At 42.0% G+C, this 26,110-nt stretch overlaps 1 protein-coding gene across 3 annotated transcripts in view; it reads left to right on the top strand.

The window, feature by feature from the left end:
- The window catches only part of LOC126213059 (dynamin-like 120 kDa protein, mitochondrial), a 228,132-nt gene that overhangs the window by 155,599 nt on the left and 46,423 nt on the right, over positions 1 to 26,110 (top strand). For all 3 annotated transcript variants that reach the window (XM_049940634.1, XM_049940633.1, XM_049940632.1), the window contains 3 exons: positions 2,811 to 2,972; positions 10,858 to 11,045; positions 17,809 to 18,023. In XM_049940634.1, coding sequence (XP_049796591.1) covers positions 2,811 to 2,972; positions 10,858 to 11,045; positions 17,809 to 18,023 — 565 coding nt within the window. The remainder of the gene's footprint in view (positions 1 to 2,810; positions 2,973 to 10,857; positions 11,046 to 17,808; positions 18,024 to 26,110) is intronic.

Here is a 26,110-nt window from a genome sequence, read left to right as displayed (position 1 = left end):
GGATAACGCTTATCACATACGGCACGTGTGTCTGCAAACTGTCTGCGTGATGTCGAGGTACTTCTGTGGCCGGGAAGATCTCCACATCTGTCACCAATAGATCTGGCTCGGATGCCAACTCGGTCCCAGTGCCAGCGTCCGATACATTGAGGACCAATTATGACACGTGCAGGCCAGTTTGCCTCAGGGGAACTTACAACAGCTTTGACACCTTTCCAAGCTAGATCAAGTGCAATGTTGTACTGACAAGTGGGCCAAAACTTTGTAAATTTGACCCAATTTTAGCCGGCCGTGGTGGCCGAGCGGTTCTAGGCGCTGCAGTCTGGAGCTACGGTCGCAGGTTCAAATCCTGCCTCGGGCATGGATGTGTCTGATGTCCTCAGGTTAGTTAGGTTTAAGTAGTTCTAAGTTCTAGGGGACTGATGACCTCAGAAGTTAAGTCCCATAATGCTCAGAGCCATTTCAACCCGATTTTATCATCACCGAAATAACATATTGTACCGTCTCGACCAGTAAACTTATTTTTTATTTCTTCTTCTCCTACTGGGTGCTTCTTTACTTTTTCAGTCAGCATGTAAAATTATAAGACAGAATTCCTATCCGGTAATTTATTCTCTCTCTCTCTCTCTCTCTCTCTCTCTCTCTCTCTCTCTCTCTCTCTCACACACACTTTCTTTTTCTCCAGTAGCAGGTTCAGTGACCATCAGAAATCTACCTTGAAAAGAATTTACAATGTAGGTTAAGATAGACAGCTACTTATTATAAAGATGACATGCTGAGTTGCAGATGGATGCAATTGAGGCACTTACCCATAAGCTTTTGGTCACAGCCTTCATGAAAAAAAGAGAAACGCACACCATTCATTCACACAAGCACACCTCATGTACACAAGACTGCCATCTCTGGCAGCTCGAGCTACAAAGCAGCTATCACGTAGGATGGAAGCACCAATCCCACGTGGTAGTTGCATTGTGGCCCAAGCTGCCAGAGTTGGCAGTCATGTGTGAATGAATGTGTGTGTTTGTCTCATTGTGGCGAAGGCTTTGGCCGAAAGCTTATGTATAAGTGTCTATTAATTCTGTCTGTCTGTAACTTATTGTGTCTTTTTTACTGTAAGTAGCAATCTATCTTTTCGTACGTTGTTAATGTAATGTAGCTAGATAAAATAAAAAATCTACTCACCAAATGGTGGCATAACACACACGTAAAAGATGGTTATAATTAGGCATGCTTTCAGAGCCAGTGGCTTCTTCAGGTAGAAGGGTTGAATGGGAAGGAAGAGGAGTGAAGGAAAAGGACTGGAGATGTCTAGGAAAAGTGTTAGATTTCAGAAAAGTCACCCAGAACTGCAGGTCAGGGGAGACTTACTGCACGGGATGAGAAGGAAAGACTGATTGTTGGAGACTGCATTGGACAAGATTTGAATACCTGATAGCTTAAAGGTGGAATACAGGGCAATATGCAAGACAGAGATCTCTGCACAAACTCTTTGCCTTTACATATGTCTGCTTGTGTCTGTATATGTGCGGATGGATGTGTGTGTGTGTGTGTGTGTGTGTGTGTGTGTGTGTGTGTGTGTGCGTGCGTGCGTGCGTGCGTGCGTGCGTGCGTGCGTGCGAGTGTATACCTGTCCCTTTTTCCCCCTAAGGTAAGTCTTTCCGCTCCCAAGATTGGAATGACTCCTTACCCTCTCCCTTAAAACCCACATCCTTTCGTCTTTCCCTCTCCTTCCCTCTTTCCTGATGAGGTAAAAGTTTGTTGTGAAAGCTTGAATTTTGTGTGTATGTTTGTGTTTGTTTGTGTGTCTGTCGACCTGCCAGCGCTTTCATTTGGTAAGTCACATCATCTTTATGGAAACATTCCACGTGGGAAAAAATATATCTAAAAACAAAGATGATGTGACTTACCAAATGAAAGCGCTGGCACGTCGATAGATGAAACAAATGAGCCCTCTATCACAATTTTTAGTATTATTAACCAGGTTTCAACACTTCTGAGAGTGCCTTAGTCACAATTTAAACGTTTAAAGTGGCCTATAACATAATTACAAATTTATGGGGAAATAAATTTTTTTCTGTAAAAGTGTAAGTACTGACTAACAATACAGGACAGAGACAGTACTTACATGTCATGTATAGAATAAATAACAGGCCAGAAGGGCTTTAGCCACAATTTTTTTTAAAAAAATACATGAAGGTGAGCCACTATGGGCTGCTTATACCTGTACAGTCACATGCGGGAGGGGGGGGGGGGGGGAGGGGAGGTGACTGAAGCCCTTCTGGCCTGTTATTTATTTTATACGTGACATGTAAGCACTGTCTCTGTCTTGTATTGTTAGTCAGTACTTATACTTTTATATAAAAAATTTCTTTTCCCATAAATTTGTAATTATGTTATAGGCTACTTTAAACGTTTAAATTCTGATGAAGGCACTCTTTAAAAGTGTTGAAACCTAGTTAATAAGACTAAAAATTGTGACCGAGGACTCGTTAATTTCAATTTTAATTTACAAAAGGTCACTGAACCAAGCAGCCATGTTCAAAACAATAATAAATTGTTAAAAATTTTAATAAAATGTCTATAGTGTTTGCAAACAGTAGTACAGGAATGGACATGACTTACATGAAGTTCCTTCATGAGGAAGGTTCTCTCTCTCTCTCTCTCTCTCTCTGTCTCTCTCTCTGTGTGTGTGTGTGTGTGTGTGTGTGTGTGTGTGTGTGTGTGTCCAACCACACCCCCACACCCACATCCACCCATCTTTGTAGTAGGTTGTCATAGGACTAAGGCATTTGATTGTGAATCGATTTCAGGGATGGAGTGGTGATGCCAAACCAGGTGACGACACGCAACCTGAGCATGGCGGTTTCGGAATGCTTCTGGAAGATGGTGCGTGAGACTGTGGAGCAGCAGGCAGATGCCTTCAAGGCGACACGCTTCAACCTGGAGACTGAGTGGAAGAACAACTTCCCCAGGTACGGACCATGTGGGATGTCTGTGTGAAATCTCTGATGTGCATGAATCTTCATGGCAGTGCACTTACTTTAAACAGTAGTAATTTTGTAAAAACATGTTGACAGTCTAATATTACTAAAATTTCTAGTGATGCAGAGATTGACAACTTGCTTGAAACATTCAGAAATGTAAATCTAGCACCTAAGAAAATGCGGTTTTTATCACCAGCACAAAAAACCACTTCAGATTAAATGTACTATAAACTGAGTGTCGGAATTCGAGAATCTTCAGAGTGATCTCTGCAAGACATGAGTTATCTAGTGTAGACAGTGTTCTTAGTGGAGAACAATATTTATCTTAGATGCAATACTCCAGAATATAGTAAAAATGTATAAACAAATGAACATTTATATTTATATCAGTATAGTGGCACACACACGTTGAGCTGTGTTCTTGAATTACTTCATTTGTTTATCACTCTCTGTGCCCTAAGGGAGCAGCCATTTCGGTAGGTTGTGAGTGACAATCGATAGGTACCTACAGCTTTCTCATTGCAGCGATATTTGCTAGAAGATGGCACTGTGTTCAGAAAAGAAAAACAGTTGTAAGGGGCAGAGATAAGAGATAGCAGAAATGTCACAGGAATGGCAGAAAGTGTGGTCCAGTTAAAGAAAATTCGTATAAAACTTTTGTTGTTGGTTTGAAATAAGGTATAGCTGCATAATACCTATACCAGAACATTTGTTTATGTGTAAATGATGGAAAAAGATTTGTAATGAAAATGACACAGCAACAAAAAGATTTTCTAAGATACACATTTTTAGATACGATGAATAGTGTCAGATAGTATGGACCGTACAACAAAATATAGGTTTTTAAATAAAAAAAGTGTCATTTGGTTCCCAAATAAATTACCTCATTTAAATATTAAATGTACATGATGATAAACAAACATCTAAACTTGTCTACTGAACCTGACACAGCACATTAAACTTATGGGCTGAGGATTTTTGGAAAACAGTTCTGGGTGCTTCTTCATTCAGGTTTGACAGAAATTTTTACTTGTCACTTTTTTTTCTCTGTTAAACTGGTGAGACAGTTTTTAAATTTTCTGCCAAATGATAAGCCAACTTTTGAAACTCAGTCTTAGCCAGCAGCATTAATTAGGAATCAAAACTGCTCTTGTGCTACAAGCAGTTCTTCATACTTTCCTTAAAATGTTGGTTTGGAAAACCCCCACATAAGGGATCATAGATATCTGCTGATTCCCTAAAATCATTTTGCTTTCCTTTACATGTTATGTTACGTTATGTTATGTTATGTTAATCGGGGACCTAGAAATGACGGAGAGGCTCCGTCCACGCCGCAGTCGCAGTGGACCGCAACCCCATGGCGACTAACGCAGTCCACTTCACCCCTCCGCTGCCCCACACTGAACCTAGGGTTATTGTGCGGTTCGGCCCCCGGTGGACCCCCCGCCAGGGAACGTCTCACGCCAGACGAGTGTACCGTATTTACTCGAATCTAAGCCGCACTCGAATCTAAGCCGCACCTGAAAAATGAGACTTGAAATCAAGGAAAAAAATTTTTCCAGAATCTAAGCCGCACCTGAAATTTGAGACTCGAAATTCAAGGGGAAAGAAAAGTTTGAGGCCGCACCTCCAAATCGAAACAAAGTTGGTCCATTGTAATATGAGACAATTTAGGTCGAATGAATGACGACACAGCTACAGTAGTTTGGTTCGAGTCGTAAGCTTAGCAGTTAAGCTTTACCAGGTAGCCATTGCTATGCGTCAGGTGCTCCGTCCGTATTTATACGGGTACCCTTCCTTTTTCACGTGCTTCGTCTGGTTTGAATTGATTGCTTATTTTTCTTTGATCTGATAAGTGCCATTCTCTTTGTTATAGGTGTTTATGTCACTCTAAGCTGAAAATGCATTACTGTACTGTGTCATGCATTGTTTGTTGCATTCTGATAATGAGTGTTTACGACCTGTCGCCGCTCGCGGCATGACTTGCTTTTGAGCATGCTACCGCAGTTAACAATTAAAAAAAAAAAAAAAAAAAAGAGAGGAATCATGTCGTTAGCAAAACAATGGCAAGAGAATGCTATTTGTTGTTACTTACACTGCTGCTTCCTTTGATAATGATCAACAAGAACCAAATAATAGACTGCGTGTGATGGAAGATGTTCTGAACGAGAGTTTAGCGAAAATTTTTCTCCATTTGAAAATCTTTGCAGATGCTTCTTTAGTACATTACATTCTGCACAGAAATTAGAGTCATCTTAGATTTAAAAATCTAGTCAATTGCCGTGCTTCATTTCTGACTGTATCACTATTAGGCATAAGAATAATAAGAATATAAACATGACACGATATGTATATTCTTCTGCGTTTACTGTTATCTCACTCTAGTTTCGTAGTTTATTAGGCAGACAGGATTTAAATGAGATAGCAGCAAACACGAAAGAATACATGGCAAAATGTTTATATTCGTATAATTCTTACTACTCACAGGTAGGAAAAAATTCAGATCTTAGAGTTGGCCATATTGACAAACATCCCAAACAGCCTTGACAGTCGGATTTTCATAGTACATTGAAATGCTGCTACATTCGAAGATGAACAACACGGAATTTGTATTTACTTCGTTGGGTAATGTATGAAAATGCTGTGGTCGAAACTTGGGGTGGAGAAAAAAGCTTGTCTTCCACATGTGTGTGTGTGTGTGTGTGTGTGTGTGTGTGTGTGTGTTTTTTTTTTTTTTTTTTTACGCAGAGGTTTTTGCGCCAGTATTTATCTTTGTGCCTGCAAAGCATGCCTGCGTAGCGCTACATATATTCGACGGCAGAAGTTAGTTGTGGCGGCACCTACCAACATTTTTCAGGACTTCCGCACTTCGTTGGGTAATGTATGAAAATGCTGTGGTCGAAACTTGGGGTGGAGAAAAAAGCTTGTCTTCCACGTGTGTGTGTGTGTGTGGGTGGGTGGGTGGGGTGTTTTTTTTTTTTTTTTTTTTTTTTTTTTTTTTTTTTTTTTTTTTTACGCAGAGGTTTTTGCGCCAGTATTTATCTTTGTGCCTGCAAAGCATGCCTGCGTAGCGCTACATATATTCGACGGCAGAAGTTAGTTGTGGTGGCACCTACCAACATTTTTCAGGACTTCCGCTTACTTTGCACTCGATTCTAAGCTGCAGGCGGTTTTTTTGGATTACAAAAACCGGAAAAAAAGTGAGGCTTAGATTCGAGTAAATACGGTAACCCCTATGTTTGCGTGGTAGAGTAATGGTGGTGTACGCGTATGTGGAGAACTTGTTTGCTCAGCAATCGCCGACACAGTGTAGCTGAGGCGGAATAAGGGGAACCAGCCCACGTTTGCTGAGGCAGATTGAAAACTGCCTAAAAACCATCCACAGACTGGCCGGCTCACCGGACCTCGACACAAATCCACCATGTGGATTCGTACCAGGGACCGACACACCTTCCTGCCCGGAAAGCTGTGCGTTAGACCGCACAGCCAACCGGGCGGACTTCCTTTACATGTACAGGGTGGTTCAAAAAGGGCGCTGTTTTTGATACATCAAAGTATGAAGTTTATTTTTACAAGAAACAGAAACAAAATACATAGATATGTTCTTCTAGCCTTCCAATTTTGTGTAGGAAAACTGTGAGACATACGACCACCTCTACTGTGCTGACATGCAAGAACTCTGTCCATGAAATTCACTATGACTACAAGACAAGTTTTCACATCCATTTTGTTGGCAACTCATCATATTTCCTCCTCCAAGTCACGGATGTTTTGGGGTTTATTGGTATACACCATTGACTTAAGATGACCACAAAGAAAAGTCTCAAGGTGTTAAGTCGTATGACCTCGGTGGCCATCGATGATAGACATTGCGCGAAATGAAGTGATCCGGAAACTGCTCGTGGAGGAACTGAATTGTTTTGCAAGAAGTATGGTAGGTGACACCGTCCTGCTGAAACCACAAGTATTCAGTGTCCATTCCGTCCAAATGATGTGACAAAAACTCGCTTATTACTGTACGGTATCGGCCTCCACTGGCTGTCACAGCTTGTCCTGCCTCATCTTCAGAAAAATAAGGGCCGATGTTGCCGCCCGACCAAAGCCCGCACTGAACTGTCACGCTTTGTGGACGCGTTCCCCTTTTTTGGATTGTGCGAGGATTTTCTGATGGCAGTTCTGCTTATTCACAAAATCATTCAAGTGGAAATGTGCTTCATCACTGAAGATGATTTTGCTTGCGAAGCTGTTGACCTCCTGTCATCCTCTCAGAACCCAGTCAACAAATTGTCGTCTCTTCTGGTGATCTGTCACTTTCAGCTGTTCTGTCAACTAAATTTTATAGGTGTGGTAGTGGAGATCATTCCAGAGAATCCTCTGTACTGATGAACAACATAAGCTCTATTGTTGGGAAGAGTGATGAATTGATCTCATTGGGCTAACAGCCACACTGTCACAAACCACTGCAGTGTTCTGCTCAGAACACTGAATCGTGCGAAGTTGCCTGATAGTTGCTGCACAACTTTCTCCATTCTTATAAAATGTTTTCGCGATTGGCACACATTGCCAAAAGTGAATTGCTCCATGGTTAGACAACTAATGCAAGAAATTAAAACTGAATCCACAGTCGGAATGTTATTGGAAATAGAAACGAATCAAAACAATGTCAGCAGCCGACAAACAAAAATTTACCAGCTGTGTCAAAGCCAGCAGCCTTTTTGGTCGTTTCACCTTCATAAACACTTGAAACCTTTTGCTTTATTGTAGAATTCTCATCTCGCCCCTCATTGGTACGCTGTTTCTTCAACCTCGGCCTTGTTCTTTAAAAACAAAACAAAAAGTTTTGTGTATAGCCCTTACCATCCAACTTTGGTATGGCCCATACTACTCAGAAACATGCTTGAGTGAACGGGATTACAGTACAATCTACATTACACTATTTAAATATTAATGTAAGTACAATAGTAGTACTTCTTACCTTCAGAAGTATAGACTGATGCTAAAACTTACACTGTTCACCAGACTCAACACTCAAAACTCATAAAGTTTCTTTTAACACAAATTTCACAGATTCATGACCCAGGATCTAGCAAATGGCGGAGTGATATCTGTGCTTTTTTTCCGAGCACTGTACGTCTGCCATTTTGTGGCAAACCTGAGAAACATCAAGTGGCTCTTACTTGTCACAGGCACGTACTAACCACTGTTCCTCTACTTGTAATTGAAATTGGAAAGGTTCAAATTCAACAATGTAGGAAAAGACAGATTGCTACTACCGTAAAGAAGACATGTCAAGCTGCAGACAGGCACGATTAAAAGGTGAAAATTTGTCAGTACCTTCACTGAAGATGCTCCTCGAATGCAATATTGACTGGTAACCGGTGATTGTCGGTCCAGAGTAGAGAACCGTCTTCAGGCTCATACGGAAGTGGCTGCTGTTCCCGTCACAGTCCGGTAACTAATGACTAGGGCCCGGATTTTAATTACCTAAAAAACAGTAAAATATGCAAGCATTTATGACCTAAAACTTACATAAGTATGACATTAAAAAATATAATATGACTTAATAGAAGTTTATTTAAAGCATTCTTGTTTGTTTATTTAATTTTTTATTCACCATAAAGTAATACAAAATTCGCTTCTCAGAATATTGTAAGTATAGTTCTTTCTTTCTGTAGGGTTTGTGGCTAATTTGCACATATTTTTTGAATGTCTGAATGTTTTATTTTCTAAACACAAAGTACAGTGAAAAGATCATCTATCGAAACAGTAAAACAAAGTTTTTATTTCTTCATAGTATTTAAAGCGTTTCACATTATTTAATACCATATGTCAATCTTCAGTATCTGCAAAGTTGCACGGATCACAAGGTGCATTTTCAGGTTTTCCATTGTCAAATATCTACGGTTGTCACTGAGGATAGTTTTGTACCTGGAGAAGCTCCTCTCCACTTCACAAGACGTCACTGGTGTGTATTTGAAGGCAGCCAGGTCACTGGAGTTCAGCTTTGTTTCAGTATCTTCAAATGTTGTGGCATTCCCTGAAAGACCGTCACTAATTTTGCACAGTGTAGAATACCCAGGATTCCGTTGGAGAACACTTTGCAAATTGGTTCTCAATTTGTCAGCCACATGACCATAAGCTCGACCCAACTCAGTCTGCACATGTTTCACAATACTCAGGGCCTCACATAGCTGAGTGCCAACAGCTTCCAGTCGTTTGATGGCTTTTGATATCACTGAAAAATTGGCATTGATGTATGCCAAGTTTCGAGACAATGTATCTGTAAAAACTTCTTTCACAATTTTGATAGCACTTGATTCATCGCTATCAAGCTCACAGAAGATTGTCTTTATTTGGGTGTAGTTGGTGCAGTAATACTCAGCAGCATTAAGCCAAGAACCCCATCGTGTAAGAATAGGTTTAGGTGGAAGGGGCGTTGAAGGTGCTTGTTCCTTGAATTTCTGCACCCGTTGCGGAGCCTTCACGTGGATTTTATTGCCACAGGAAATTAATTTCTCCACGTCAGGGTAATTTGATTGCACCTCTTCGGCAACTTTGTGCAACGCATGTGCAAGGCAAGTGGCTTACACCATACTGGGATAGAGAATCTGAAGCCGTTTGGCTGCTTTAGCCATATATGAAGCACCAGCTGTTACAAGCAGCAAAACGTTGTCTCTTTTCACACCATCCGGCCACAGTAGCTTCAGAAAGTTGTCAAACAAAATAGCAATCGTCAAATTGTTTACTCTATCGAGAGCTTCACTCGTTAATAGGAACATATCTCCAGGGCCATCAACGTTTAGAACACCAACAACAACATTTGCAATATATCACCCACTAATATCCGTAGTCTCATCAATTGACAGCCAGACCTTTTGCTCAGTAATAGTAATTCGTATTTTGTTGAGCACATCATTGTGGCATATGGATAAATAGTTCTTTCTCGGTGTAGATTCATCTGCAACTGGACGTGTTGTGTACTTCTCCAAGAACCATCTGAAGTGTGGATTCTTCAGCTTTTCCAAAGGGATGTTGCAGGACACCATCATCATCACACAAATCCTTGTAGAATGATTGCACGGTTGACGATTGACCTGTCTGTTCAAATAACAGCATTTGCCTGCTGTTATTTTCAGCACTCCGTTTCACACAGCTGCTGTGTGTTTAGCAGTATTACAGTGTTGTTGCACAATAAAGCGCTTTTCTGCACTAACTTTAACTTCACACAGTTTACAAAATAATGTTTTCCCATCAGTACTAAATAACTTCTCTCCAAATTCTCGAACATATCCTCACAATTTCACGCTGTCAGAGCATTTTGCTTTAGGCACGTTGAACAAGGCAAAGGCTGTATTCAAACTGGTTACTGGGAACACCTGTGCGACTGCGATGATTACTACGGCAGAAGCCACCTTTGTTGGCTCTTAGAGCGTATTGTCGACTCTGCACAACAATGTTTTGTGTTCGCGAAACGACTGTTGTGGTGCAACGAATTTCTGCTACGGTCCTGAGAAATAAAGGTGTGTACTAATTTATCTGCTCATCTTTCATAATAGCACGTCAAATATTGTCTCGTGAGCAACATATTCATTTTCTTATTTGTGTGTCCCTTAAGATACGAGAAAAACGGTATGTGCATTTTTGGCAAAAGTTGACAGAAATATGACCTATTATATTAAAAGTTAGCCACAATATGACCTATTACTAAAATTTGTTGAAATATGACTTTATATACACAATAAAAATACATTTTTCGACACTAAAATGCCTAGATTTGTGTATAAATTGTTCTAAAATTCACCCTGTAGTTTAGAAAAAAATATAACTTGTCATTAAAATCTGGGCCCTAGTAATGAGCAAACACCGTTCCCAGGCTACGCGAGCTGGACCGGGACGAGCTATTCGAGAAGGCGCGCGGTGAGATCCTGGACGAGGTGATCAACCTGAGCCAGGTGCCGCCTCGCCGCTGGGAGGAGCTGCTGATGCGCAAGCTCTGGGAGAAGGTGTCGACACACGTCTTCGAGAACATCTACCTGCCCGCCGCCCAGACCGGCAACCAAGGTGCGTGTCGTCATTCTGGTTCACGTGTCGTATACTCCAGTTTCTTTTATGTTTAATTTCCCTGTCAGTGTAGATTATTATTTTTTGTTTATATTGTTGCTAGAAAAAGATATTGGAGATAATGGGGCCGTATATTTTTATAATTGTACACGATGGAACAATGGAAACGTGTTTTTCACTGTTAAATAATTGAAATCTGGTTTTATTGGGGAGGGGAGGGGGAATGGGAGAACTCAAATTCAGTAATAGTAGTTTTATTACATTTTTTAAATCTACGTACCTTAATTAGGGTCAGAATATAATGTCATTGAGATGATGTCCTTCTTGCCGGACACAAATTTGGGTCCTATGCCGAAAGCTATGTATGGCTGTTTCCGACATTTCGTTCGGCACAACTCCAGGTTCCCGACAACTGGAAATCTTGAGGAAACCAATTGTGCAGGGCTTGTTCATGTACATTCTTAATTTCATGCAGCCCACAAAAAGAAGTCAGAGTGGTAGACCAGGTGAACACGGGGGGCTGAGGAACGTCGGCATTTGTGAAATTGTGTGTCCTGGGAACATCTGTCTAATCGGTTCCGTTAATACTCTCACTGTGTGAGCTGTGGCACCCTCCTGTTGTAGGTTCATTTCTCTTGTGTTCACTATACGCCTTTAGAGTTCTGGGTGAAGAAAGTTGTTTAATGCTTCGATATAACACGCAGATGTCACATCTTCAGATGTCCATCTTCAAAAAAGTTAGGTCCAACAATACCTGTCTCGGAGGTACTGCACCACACCTTTACTTCTGAGCTGTGGAGAGGTATTTGGTGTAGTTCGTGTGGGTTCTCCAACACCCAATGCCTGTAGTTCTGTATGTTAACATAAACGTCCAGGTGAAAATGAGCCTCGTCACTCACAAATACTGGAACATCTGCATCTTCCAAAAGAGTAGTGTCCATTATGCCACAAAACTGTCGTTGTTGTAAATATTTTGGGTAAATCAGTATGAGGTTTCTTTTGCATCCGATTTCATTTACTTGTGTTTTGATTCCATTTTCCTTGGTGGTTTCACTCAAGCTGTGGAAATCATTTGATTTTACCACACTTAATCTCTGTGAATTTTGGAGCTTGTTTCTTGTAGGGCTCATATTCTGACATTTGAAAAGATAATCTGGAGACACTTTTTCTTTATTGATAACCTGCCTCTGCCTAAGGTGAGGATTGATTTCTGTTTGTGCTTTCTTTTAACACTCTCTCAAGGAAACAGTTGGATTGTGAAAATATCTGAGATTTTTCTTATAAATGTAACCTTGTACTTTGTGTCTGTATTGTGATTGAAGAGTTTTCACATCTAGACCACCTTCTTTTAATATCTGGAATAGTGATTCTCGATCAACTGTGTAATAGACTTTTATGAAACAACCAATTTGCTACAAATTCCCTGATGCCTTAGGATGAGCTTTAGACTGCAGATTTTCTCTGGACACAAATGCCCTGGTCTGAATTCTGCCTGATATTCTTAAATTCTCGATTCATGTTGTTTCTGTGTTATATCAAGAAGACACTGGGATAGTTTTGTGTGCACCTGATACTACTGAGATTCTTCAGTAGTTATTTATGTTTACTCTCTCTCTCCCTTCTTGTGTAACTAGTGAATTAAGGAATTTTTCCAATCTTCTGGGTTTTATTATGTTTGCCTAATGTCTTGCATGAGACAAATAAATCCGCTTTACTTAAATTTTTTACCTCGATAAAACTTAAGATATCATTTCATCAAAACTAAGAATTACCTCCTTTTTAAATTTCGTTAGTGACTTTGATTGGGTCTTTTGTGATATTCAAAATTAAACCAATAAACCGTGCTGGAAGACTAAACTGTCTGACCATCTTTTAATAGTTAGTGCCCCAGGAAGAGGATATTTCAGTATGTCATGCTTTATAAGATATACTGTGTTGAAGTCATGGCCCTCGCAATGTGCTGTGGTGGGAAGTACACCATTCATTCATAGCCACTTGTTGCTGCTGACATATAAGAAAAGAAACCTCAACCACTCTCTTAAATTCTTTTATTTTAAACAACCGAACATTATACCAGATCAGCAATCATGTAGATCTTTATTCTTTTGCCTAAGTTCTGTTATTTATCTTTCCTTAATTTCCAGTTGTTGGCACAAATGTGCATTGTCACATTTGCAGCACTGTCTGCCAAAAATAGTTAGTGTGTTTACAAGCATCTACCCATTCTGTTTTGTCTCATTTTTGTGAGGAAGTACATGAAACTTGATTCCTAACTTTATTCATTGTCTGCAGTGGTTAGCATAATTGTAATTACACAAGAAACTGCTATTTTTCACTGAAAACAATGAAGAATATACACTGAGAATTTTAATAAAATTCAGTTCAGATCACAATAATTTTGAGGAGTCATTGTTAAAGCTCGTTATTGTGCACAAACTGTGTGATCCCTATTTTGTATTCCTGTAACTGTGGCATTAGGGAAGTGTGTTGGGACCCGTGCCGTTCATGTTTTACTTTAATGAAGTGATATGTAATATTAATCATAACCAAAGAAGTTATTGTGGTGATGCTGTTAACTGTAATGGAGTAACTTCTGCAAAAAGCTGCACAAATATTCAGTCAGATTTTGATAAGATTTCAAAGTGGTGCGAAGATTGGCGGCTTGCATTAAATGTTCAGAAATATAAAATTGTGCTCTTCATAAACCAAAAGCGTCTATATTACTAGGACTATATCCTGGAACACAGTACCAGTTGCAATATAGACACAGCAAAAATTTGATTTTGAATATTTTGCATAATTATTGACCAAATTTAAAAATTTTGAATGCCATCACAATCTACTCGTTAAGATGAATAAACTTATATTAAAAGTTTAACACGGTAATTTGAAAACTGTTTGTTTGTGTTGAGGTAACTTAACATACAGCGTGGAAATATGCAGACTCATTCATCCAGTATTTGGGAATGAGAGGACTTAGTGAACCCTGTCAGACTCTGCACATAATTTCAAACCTTTATTAAACTTTTTCTCAGTGACACCTCCCACAAAACAACAAAAGGAAAAAAAGATTATCACTTACTATGTTTTCACTGTTTATGCAGTCAAACTCCAGCATCAGGCATAACAGTTAATTTCTCACTACCACTACTAATTTTACCCACATCACACTGTGCATGCAGTATGTACATATATCACTGAATGTACCGGCATAATTATATCATTTTACAACACATAGTTCGAGAAAAATGACACCGTAAATGTTGAGATGAGCTTGGGAGGGGGAAGGGGGAGGTACTAACTGCTTCTTAAAGTGAAGCACAAATTACTCTGTTTATGTTCATCCATTGTTTCATAATGAGAGCATTTAGCAAGTAGCAACAACCTATAAGCATAAGTTCAAATCTTTCCCAAACATTTTCTCGCTTACATGCTTTAAACGCAAATGTTTAACACATTACCTCATTTGTAAAGAAGCTGTTTTATACATGGTAGTTTGATTCTTTTAAGAATCAGGGGTAGTATACGATGACCTCAATATCAGTGAGTTGCAAATCCAGTGCTCCAACTCATACAAATGCCTGGATGTAACAGTAGTGAAAAGGATAGATTACTACTCAAAATATAGCTGAGGTTGTGAGTCGCAGATAGGTGCAACCGAAAGACTGTGAAACAATTAAGCTTTCAACCAAAAGGCCTTCATCAGAATTGGACAGTGTACATAGGTACGTGTTCATGCGCATGTGCGCACACGTGCACATGTACGCGCATATGCGTATTCATTTCACATACGTGTGACCACAGTCTCTGGCTCCTGAGGCCAGGCAGCAAGCAGCAGCGCATGGGGTGGGAGCTAGGAGGAGGCTGGGATAGGGAGGGAGAGCAAGATAAGGGTGAGGATGGGGAAAACGCTGCTTGTGGGAGCATACAGGGATGGGGGGCGGGGGGGGGGGCAGCTAGGTGCAGTCAGGATGTTTGAAGGAGGGGGATGGCAGCCAGCAGAAAGAGAGAGAAATAAAGATTGTGGGTCTGTTGGTGGAATAAAGGGCTGTGTAATGCTGGAATCGGAACAGGGAAGGGGATAGGTGAGTAAAGGATAATGACTAACAAAGGTAGAGGCCAGGAGGGTTATGGGAACACAGGATATATTGCAGGAAGAATTCCCACCTGCAAGATTCAGGAAATCTGGTGTTCGTCCAGAGGATCTGGATGGCATAGGCTGTGAAGCAGTCACTGAAATAACTTCAACAGTTGCCACCCATTCCATATCAAAGAAACCCTTCCATACATCCTAGCCACCTGTGACTGTTGCATCTGTATTGACAAGCAGTCTCTCTCAAAACATTCTGAGGGGTCTCACTGAGGCCTTCACAGACTGTGATTGCCCTACCAATCTTGTACAGAAACAGATCTTGTGTGCCTTATTTCTCCAGTCACCCACACCCCACCCCCACTTCACCTCCCAAAGTCCCACCATCTGGCCACAGAGGAACATTCCCCTCATGCCTTGTGACTCAGTACCACCACCAGCTGAATGACATTCTCTGCCAGGGTTTTGACTACCTCTCATTGTGTCCTGGAATGAGGAATGTCCTACTCACTACCCTCCCCTCCCACAATGGTATTCCACTGCCCACCAAACCTACACTATATCCTTGTCCATCCCAACACAGCCCCTGCTCCCAACCCCTTGCCTCGTGGCTCGTATCACAGAAATAGACAAAGATGCAAGACCTGTCCCATAAATCCGCCCACCACCACCTACTCCAGTCTGGTCACAAGCGTCACCTGTCCCATCAGAGGCAGGGCTACCTGTGAAACCAGTCGTGTGGTCTACAAGCTAAGCTGCAACCGATGTGCTACATGCTGTCTGGGTATGACAACTGTGAAGCTGTCTGTCTGCACGAATGGCCACTGTCAAACTGTGTCTGAGAAACAGCCGGATCGTCAACTTGCCGAGCACCCTGCTAGACACGACATTCTTTATTACAGTGACTGCTTCACAGTCTGTGCCATCTTGGTCCTTCCCTCAAACACCAGCTTTTCGGAACTGTGCAGGTGGGAATGCTGTCTACTAATCGTATATTCCTCAACCTTCATTGGTCATTGTCCTTTACAGACCTGTCCCTTCCCTGTTGCCACTACAGCACTGCACAGCCCTCTATTTTACCAAGACACCCACAGTCTGTTTTACTTCTCTCCTTTTCTCCTGTCCCAGCAGGTGGCATACTTGAAATCATTGGCAGAATTCTGGGAAATGCAATCAGTCCACAAAGGAAATCATTCACAAAACACTTACGCTACTTATCCTGGAATACTGCTAAAGTGTGTTGGAAACATAACAGATAGAACTGTTTTAAAGCCAATGTTGAAAAAATTATTTTTCTCTTACTGAACTTTTTTTTGTTCATGTACTTTAATTATTAGGTTTTGTTTTTGTTGTTGGCACAATGCTTCTTGAGGTGAATTTCTCCTTGCAGAACAGATTTTGGGCTTCAAATTTAGTTCTATGACCTCTTTTAAATGAAATGCAACTATATGTTTACTCCTTTTCTCCACATTTCTTAATAATCTTCACTGATAATCACAACTAGTTGTCAATTTCTTGAATTTTCTGGAAGATTCTGGAACATACTCAAATATTCTAGAAGGAACATTGTGGCCAGTCTGTCACTTTGCTTCGTCCCTTCCCATCTGAAGTCCATTAGTATGATGCCCTCTTTTGACACCCAGATGTTCAAAGCAAACCTTCACAGATGGGGCATAGGTGGCTACAGGACCATATAATACCTGTGGGGCTGCGGGAGTGTGTGGCAGAGTAATAGCCGCACGCACTGACAAACCACACTTAGATATATTATGTTGCCATGAGCAAATGCCCTCTTCAGGCACCCAAATCTTCATGACTATCCCTTGCAGTTCCAAAATGAAACCTTCATGCATGGGGGATGGAGGATTACCAGACCATATGACCCCCATGATGCTGCAAAATTTGCTTGCGATGTTTTGGCAACACACACACACACACACACACACACACACACACCACACCACACCACACCACACCATTTCAGTGGTCGATATTAATGCTGATATTAATCTTTGATGATGATGATGATGATGATGATGACAACAACAGTCAATGTTTCTTGTTGCAGAAAAGCACAAAATATGTGTGATAATCTTAAAATTACATTAATGAAAAGAACTGTTTCTTATACACAGTTTTTTGGTTCAGGTGTGAATGTTACATTAATAACATTTGCATTGTAAACAAATAAATTCATTATGTGTGAGAAATTTTATTGACTTGTGAAGTGAAATAAATGAATGTATCATGTTCTGTACTAATCACCGAGAGTGTACCACTAGTTCCGTGACAGTAGGACCAACAGGGGATATTGGACTTACGCAAAGAAAGACAGCACAAATGAGCGAAGGTTTGTTTGACTCGTTGGAGAGTATCACAAAGAAGCTGAAAAAAAATGAAAGGGTAAACGCAAACTTTCACGTGAAAGCCAGCTTACAAACTATTAACAACCAGGCTTGAGTGAGGGGTATAGGAATGTTCTAAAATCCCCTTGGTGCACACAGGCATCTAAGCAGACATTCTTTTCACGCTGTGTACACGAATTGAACTGGTAGATCCACTAATGGCTTACAAATAGTGCAAAGTACCCTCTGCCGTGCCCTTCGAAGTGGTTTGCAGAGTACAGACACGGGCGTATCGTTTTTACCTACTGACGGGACATTCGATCTGCAGGCACGTTCAACACGACGGTGGACATCCGACTGCGGCAGTGGGCGGACCAGCAGTTGCCGCAGAAGTCGGTGGAGGCCGGCTGGGATGTGCTGAGCGACGAGTTCCAGGCCTTCATGCAGGCGGCGAGCCGCAGCAAGGACCACGACGACATCTTCGACAGCCTCAAGGCGGCCGTGGTAGCCGACGCCATGCAGCGCCACTCCTGGGAGGCCAAGGTAGGCCGTCCGCCCGAGGTGCTCTCTCTACGGCAGGTGCAGTCGTCGTCGTCTCCCGTTCGCTTCACCTAGGTAGCGGATGGCGGAGGCTCGGGATCTCTCGTAGGCTCCTAGTTATTGCAAATGCGACAGTAATGGTTTTACTGCAACGTAGCTAGTGTGTGCCTGTTTGTCGCCACATTCCACTTCCCCCGGACTAAAAGACATTCACATTCAAGTGTTGCAGCCTCTATTTCCAATATTCAAATTGTATCTGGAAGGATGGCACATTTCCTAATGAAAGAAAAAGTTCTGAAGAGGATCGAGAGTGAAAATGTGAAAGTGACATGTAATTGCTTTTTGATAAGCCTCTTCTCCTTTCTGAATTTCCGACAACAACTGTGAAACGTATATCAGATCTGACTTCATCCAATATTTAGTTTCTCTCATTATTGCAGCTTTGCTTTTCACACACTCGTGCGTGCACACACGGATGCTCTTGCACACGATCAGCTGTTTCACACGAATTCAATTTAATTTTCTCGTTGTCATTGTTATCGAGTTCTTTCACATTCCGTACAGCATTGGTAGCTCAGTGCAGCACCTGCTGCGACAGGGACGGTATCGAACTCTACCCACCGCACGCTACCCGAAGAGTACCTCAGACAGATAATAAAAATGCAAAACAAATATTTGAAAAGTATGTAGGTTTTTATCTACATATAAAGAACAACTTACAGGTCTGTCTGGTCTGTAACAAAACTAACTATATACGTGCTCACTCATTTATTGACGAGGGTACAGATAGTTTCACACCTGTAAAGCTTATAAGAAATTTCCGAATTTAATTCAGCTAAATTGTGTACTCTTTCACTACACAGCGGCACAAAGCCACCATAATCCCTGAGCCTGGTAAGAACAGACTCCTTCCCTCCAGCTGCCATATCATTTCCATCGTCATTATTGTCTTCGAAGTGAAGGAACAAATGGTCAACAGGGGCTAGTATTGTGGTTTGAATCTCGGAAACTGCTAACAAATGTTCAGTGTGGCTTTTGTAGGCATCGCTCCACAGTCAACCGCTCACCTTTCTGTTCACCCGTATTGTGAACAACTTCTGCTTAAGACCCGGACTGTAGTTGTATAATTTTTATTTTTTGAAGGTGTATGGTGCTGGAGGATGGGACTTCTAAAACCAGCTGTTACACTTCCTTACCTACAGAATTTTTAAAAGACAACGATTTTTATTAAGTGATGGGCTTGCTTCATCAGACCTTTTTATTCAGAATAGGCTACCTCAGGACTGCATGTTGAGCATGTCTTATTTGTCAACCTATTATTAACTGTCTCCCACCAGGTATCTAAGGTTCTCTTCGTGGTCTGTTCCAGTTCTCAGCAGATATATTTATTCAAACTGCAACTTTGGCACTGTCTCAACTGTCTGCTCTTCCACTTTCCCAATTGCATAACTTTATGGTGGCGCAAGGAATTTCTTCACATCTTGGTTCTACTGCTCTTCTCTTCATCAAAATTCTTGAGGCTAACACTCTGTAAAAAACTATGTCGTGGTATGATCTCTGCTGAAATTGACGAGCATTCGGAGGGCGGACTTCGTGTAATAATTCCGATGCTTTGACGCACAGATCTGCAATAAAATTACTGACTTGCTTGTCTGGAGTACATTTCCTCCTTACGATATCTTGTGGACTATTTCTCCTGTGCAGTCTGGCCTATTCTGGAGATAAAAAATTGTGCTTATCCGCATATATTGTTCCAACTCGGACAGCTTTGGAAAAATACCATATACAACTGTCCGCAGTTTTGCTTTCACAGCCACACAGAACACTAAAATAGTTCAGCGTCCACTCTGTAATGGGTCTCAGAACAGTTTTTCCAGCTGAATTAATTCTTCTTGTCCATTGTCAAGGTGTACACTATTCTAAGGAGTGCAGCATGTCTCCAAGGCGAATGCAAAGCTGCGCAGAGTAAGTGCCAAACTGTCGGGCGCTACAAAGTGTGACCAAACTCCTAGTGCCGCCCCATCTTACAGAATTTCTGCATCCGTCGAGCTTGTTAACGTGGACAAGCAATACAAATTGTCTGCACAATATGCGTATCCAATTTTTAATATAATCCGGAAATACAAACGTTTTATCTGGGCAGTAACCAGAGATTTTTAGCACTTAATCTCTATAGCGTGTAAGGTGGTGGTGTGTGTGTGTTGTTTTTTTTTTTTTTTTTTAAACATCAGTTTGGCTGGAGTTGTTTCTGACTGGTGTTGTAGGTAAACCATTAGTACTTCTATTTGTGCTGTTGCCCCTGCAAGAGGTATTACTTCTTCTGAAATCACCTTTTGTTGTTCACTTCAACATCACTGTCATTCTTTGTAGTACAACAGGGTCAGTACAGACTTTGCCGTCAGTCATCGTGCTGTTATTCTACCGCTGAGCATCTGCATCACTGTCGTCTAAAACGGACAGAGTGGTGTTGACAACTACGTGAACTTCAGCAGTAAATTCACACGTAGTAGACCACACTGTTTTTCATGATTTGAGAATCAATAGTCACAGGAAGCTGGGATATGCCATAAGGAGCTTTTCACCTTTCCGACTGACTTTTGCAGGCTGTGCAGTTAGGATTGCCACCCGGTAGCTCCCTGTTTAAGTTAGTAGCTTTTCCTGCTGGATTGAATGGGATGTCTGAACACAGTGCTCTCTTTTTCACTGAACCAAATGAATAATGCTCCATGCAGTGTTTTGTTTCTTGCTTTCTTTATCATACCACAGCTCTGCTAACTGTTGTTAGTCGTCATTTTGAAACACACATCTTCAACTTCTTTTTGGCTCTGCTTCCAGTCTGACACAGTTGACGGGACATCAACTACACTATATCTGCAGCTATGTTTTACAGCAGTGTGTCTTTTTGTTCTGTGCCTCCAACCTTTTGTCCATCAAAAAATCTTCACTACGACTACCTCTCTCGCTACAAACGACGAGCCGACACAGCATTTGTGACCCACCTTACCGTATCTGAAGTGCACGTTTGTCAGCTCTAGATTTGAGTACTTGTCAAATGCCGAACTCTACACTCGGAGTACCTTTTGCTTCGGAGTTAACTGCGCTGTTAATACATCTGTCACAGCAACTACCTTAGGGAACAAAAAATGTTGTGGCGAATATTACTGTTATGAAGGCCCTTTATGGATACGTGTTGTACTCAACTTTTTTGTTGTCTACACATGGGTAATACATACTTGCCCAGAACATATCTGTAACCTGAAGAACATCATCAGGTACAAAAATACTCTTGTTTGTTGATTTTCAGAAGGCATATGACTCCATCAACCGAGAGGCATTAATGGATATTTTGGAAGAGTTTGGGGTGGACGATACATCGAGGAAGCTGATCAAACAAACTCTCACAGACACTGTGTGAAAAATAAAATTTATGGGTGAGATATCAGAACCCTTTACAATCAGAACGGGCATAAGACAGTGAGATGGACTATCCCCACTCCTTTTCAAGTGCATCTTGGAAAAGGTCATTTGAGGGTGTAGAAAGTTGTTAATCCAAGAAGAAACAAATGAAGAGCACTTCAGACATGGTCCAAAGTACAAAGGGGTGTACATTGACTGCTTGGCATTTGCAGATGACCTGGCCATTTTTGTTAACAACATAAGAGTCAGCAGTCAACAAGAACAATAGGCTGTCAGAAATTGCTGTGAAAGTTGGACTCCAGATTCCTATTCAAAAGACGAAATACATGATGAACATCTGTGATGGACCTGAATGGATGATCACAATCTGGGAAACATCGGAAGAGAGAAAAAGAAGCAATTAATGTCAGGATGAGGAAATTAGACAAGGCATACCAACTGACAAACAATACCTATAACAAAAAGTCTCTCAGTAAAGGGGCCAAGTTCTGACATTATAATACAGTCGTAAAATCTGAGGGCTTATATGCGTCCGAAACTTTGACTACAAATAGACGAGGTCAAGCTTAGCAGCTGGAAAAGTGAGAGTGTAGGATATTAAGGAAAATCTTAGGTAATGGGTCGACGGACAATGGCGAATGAGAGCAAATGAGGACTCGTACAGCAAGGCAGAACCTATCACAGCATCCATTAAGAAGAGACAGTTGTTATTTTACGGTCATCTCGTGAGCACGGACGGTGATCGACTGACGAAAAGAATACGGAGTTTCATCTAATCTGAGAAAGCGAGGTCGAGACGGTTCCAAGAATGTGAAAAAGATCTTAGGCAGATCGGTAGCTCAGAGAGAGAAATTCCTGACAGCAACAAATTTAGAAGATCGGTGAAAAACTACCGAGGTTTTAAAATGGCACCATCGTCCAAAAAACGGAGAGGACCTTTGAAGAGCATAAACCGGCACTTCTAAGTCCGAGCTGAAACGAGAACGAGACCTAGACACTAAAATGAAATTGGTTGTTACCATGCAGCCTGTAGAGGCAAAACTAGATTATAAAAAGAAAATACTTTAAATTTTTGCAATAGTGAAACGGCCAGTATAATACTTGGCAACTTTCTGTGTCAGTTCTGAGTGTCCTGTATGCTCTAAGTGGCATCACCTGGGGAGTGGACTGGAGAGTCCATCTACATTTGTACGGATCTTTAGTCGTATTCAAAGTAGACTGCAGATGCACCGTGTGTTCATATGTACGACTGTCCATTTTATGTATTCTGAGTACATTTTCACAATTGTAGTATCCAGTGCTTAACTGTCGCATTCCCCACCAGTCCCATTACGAGCCTCTGCAGAAGCTGCCGTTTAGAGTCGCCTCCAGATTAGGGCACCGATATCGAGGTAAACGCACTGGTGTCGGCTGTTTGGAGCTGTAAGATTGCACAGCTGCACCGCGGGCAATGTGGACACCGAGCGAGTTGGCGAGACCCTCTGGCGGCCTAGGCAGTGCGGAAAATTACGCGCGTTGCTCAGGCAGTTGTGTTTACGTATCTGAAGTATAGTGACCTAAGGTGAGTGGGGTCGCTTCGGTGTAGAGGTAGCAGGTTGTGAAGGCGCTGTTCTGACTAGGGTGGCTGGGAAAACTCTGCTGCAAGATACGGAAATTTTATCTGTCTCAAATTATAATTCTGGGGTGTCGCAACACCCTCGGATTCGCCCTCTGCGAGCAGGAGGTGCACCGGTAATGCCGCAGTCGTGGGATGGCCGACTTCGCCGACACCGTTTACCTCGTTCGGCAGTGTGTGCCCGAGTCGGCACTACGTGGCCCCGAGTGTACGGAGCCGGTGACGTGTACGTACACTGAATTCGCGTAGGTGGCCACGGCTAGTGGGATAGAATCTTGCCCCGTGTGGAGGAATGACGGCAGTAATGTCCCGGTTGCGAAGTGCCGCCCTCTGAGGCACGAGTTTGGTGCTGCCGTGGCACAGTTGTGTTGCCTAAATCCACAGGGCAGAGTGGAATTGTGAGGCATGCTGGCTGGCATGCAATGTGTTGTATGTAGACTGCCAGACTGTGCAAAAATGTGCTAGAAAGACAGGGTGTTTATAGTGATCAGTAGCACACTTGTTGTGCTGTTACACTGATTCAATGCACGTACAGGTCAACATCTGTGTCCTCCAACTGTGTGAAAATACAAGGAGGTGAGAGAAGTCATGGGATAGCCTTATGCACGTATTCAGATGGCGGTAATATTAGGGACGCGAGGTATGAAATTATAGTGCATTGGAAAAGCTGTTATTTGTACTCGAGTGATTCGTGTGAAAAGGTTTCCAGCGTAATTATGACCGCATGACAGATATTAACAGACTTTGAATGTGGGTTGGTAGTTGGAGCTAGAAACATAGGATATTCCATTTTGGAAATCATTAGGGAAGGCAATATTCTGGTATCGACAGCATCGAGAGTGTGCCGAGAATTTCAGGCATTACCTATTACCACAGGCGATGCAGTGGCCAACCGACTTCACATAATGACCGAGAGCCGTGGCTTTTGCTGGGGGCAATACTAAATGGCAGCTTCTGCAGAGGCTCGTAACTGGACTGGTGGGGAATGGAACAGTTAGGCACTGGATGCTACCATTCCGAATTGTATTGAGAAAATGTAAAGTGGGCAGTCGTGCACATGAACGTGTGCTGTCAGTGCTAACATAGAAGCAACACCGCGGAAATAACCACAGAAATCAGTGTGAGATGTATGACAAATGTATCTATTATGACAGTGTGGCAAAACTTGGTGTTACTGGGCTACGGCAACAGTGAACAGTGCGAGTGCCTTTGCTGACGACACAGCATCGCCCACAGTGCCTCTCCTGGGCTCGTGGCCGAATCGGTTGGGCCCTAGAGAACTTGAAAACTGTGGCCTGGTCCAGTGAGACCTGATTTCAGACGGTAAGACCTGATGGCAGGGTTAGAGTGGTACAGACCCCACAAAGCCACGGACCCAGGCTGTGAACGAGGCACTGTACAAGCTGGTGGTAGCTCCAGAATTGCACGGGACTGGGTCCTCTAGTCTAACCAAACTGATCATTTAGTCAAAATGGTTCTGTTCGGTTACTTGAAGGCCATTTGCAGCTATTCACGGATTTCAGTTTTCACGGATGAAAATGCGCCGTGTCATTGAGCCTTAATTGTTCGCAATGGTTTGACGAACATTCTGAACAGTTCGAGCAAACGATTTGGCCACTCGGGTCGCGCAACGCGAATCCCTTCGAACATTTGTGGGACATAATCGAGACGTCAGTTTGTGCAAAAATCCTGTCCTGGCAACACTTTCTCGAATATGAACAGCTGTAGAGGCAGCGTGGCTCAGTATTTGTGCAAGGGACTTCCAGTGACTTGTCGAATTCGTGACACGTGGAGTTGCTGCACAGCACTTGGTAAAAGGAGGTCCAACATGATATTAGAAGATATCCCGTGGTCTTTACACACAGCTGGACGGGATCTTCTTTAATTCAGTAACACCCAAAATTTTGGAATGGTGTCTTTCGCAGTTGGTACTACTCACACACAGTGACACACTTATCCTAGGTTATTCTCATGGTTTACTATTCAGCTTTTGGTGCACACTATTAAAGATTATTTCGACTTCCTCTCAGTTTGTCATTTTGGATTTGAGAACGGCTTGCTCACCCCCCACCCCCTCCATGAACCATGGACCTTGCCATTGGTGGGGAGGCTTGCGTGCCTCAGCGATACAGATAGCCGTACCGTAGGTGCAACCACAATGGAGGGGTATCTGTTGAGAAGCCAGACAAATGTGTCGTTCCTGAAGAGGGGCAGCAGCCTTTTCAGTAGTTGCCGGGGCAACAGTCTGGATGATTGACTGATCTGTCCTTGTAACACTAACCAAAATGGCCTTGCTGTTGTGGTACTGCGAACAGCTGAAAGAAGGGGAAACTATAGCCGTAATTTTTCCCGAGGGCATGCAGCTTTACTGTATGATTAAATGATGATGGCGTCCTCTTGGGTAAAATATTCTGGAGGTAAAATAGTCCCCCATTCGGATCTCCAGGCGGGGACTACTCAAGAGGATGTCGTTATCAGGAGAAAGAAAACTGGCGTTCTACTGATCGGAGCGTGGAATGTCAGATCCCTTAATCAGGCAGGTAGGTTAGAAAATTTAAAAAGGGAAATGGATAGGTTAAAGTTAGATATAGTGGGAATTAGTGACGTTCGGTGGCAGGAGGAACAAGACTTTTGGTCAGGTGAATACAGGGTTATAAATAGAAAATCAAATAGGGGTAATGCAGGAGTAGGTTTAATAATGAATAAAAAAAATAGGCGTGCGGGTAAGCTACTAAAAACAGCATAGTGAATGCATTATTGTGGGCAAGATAGACACGAAATCCACACCTACTACAGTAGTACAAGTTTATATGCCAACTAGCTCTGCAGATGATGAAGAAATTGATGAAATGTATGATGAGATAAAAGAAATAATTCAGGTAGTGAAGGGAGACGAAAATTTAATAGTCATGGGTGACTGGAATTCGTCAGTAGGAAAAGGGAGAGAAGGAAACATAGTAGATGGATATGGATTGGTAGAATTTTGCACAGAGCATAACTTAATCATAGCTAACACTTTGTTCAAGAATCATAAAAGAAGGTTGTATACCTGGAAGAA

The sequence above is a fragment of the Schistocerca nitens genome, chromosome 11, assembly GCF_023898315.1.
Source record: "Schistocerca nitens isolate TAMUIC-IGC-003100 chromosome 11, iqSchNite1.1, whole genome shotgun sequence".
In the NCBI taxonomy this organism is placed as follows: domain Eukaryota; kingdom Metazoa; phylum Arthropoda; class Insecta; order Orthoptera; family Acrididae; genus Schistocerca; species Schistocerca nitens.
The sequence above is the reverse complement of the archived record's forward strand: the minus strand, read 5'-3'. Positions and strand labels throughout refer to the sequence as shown.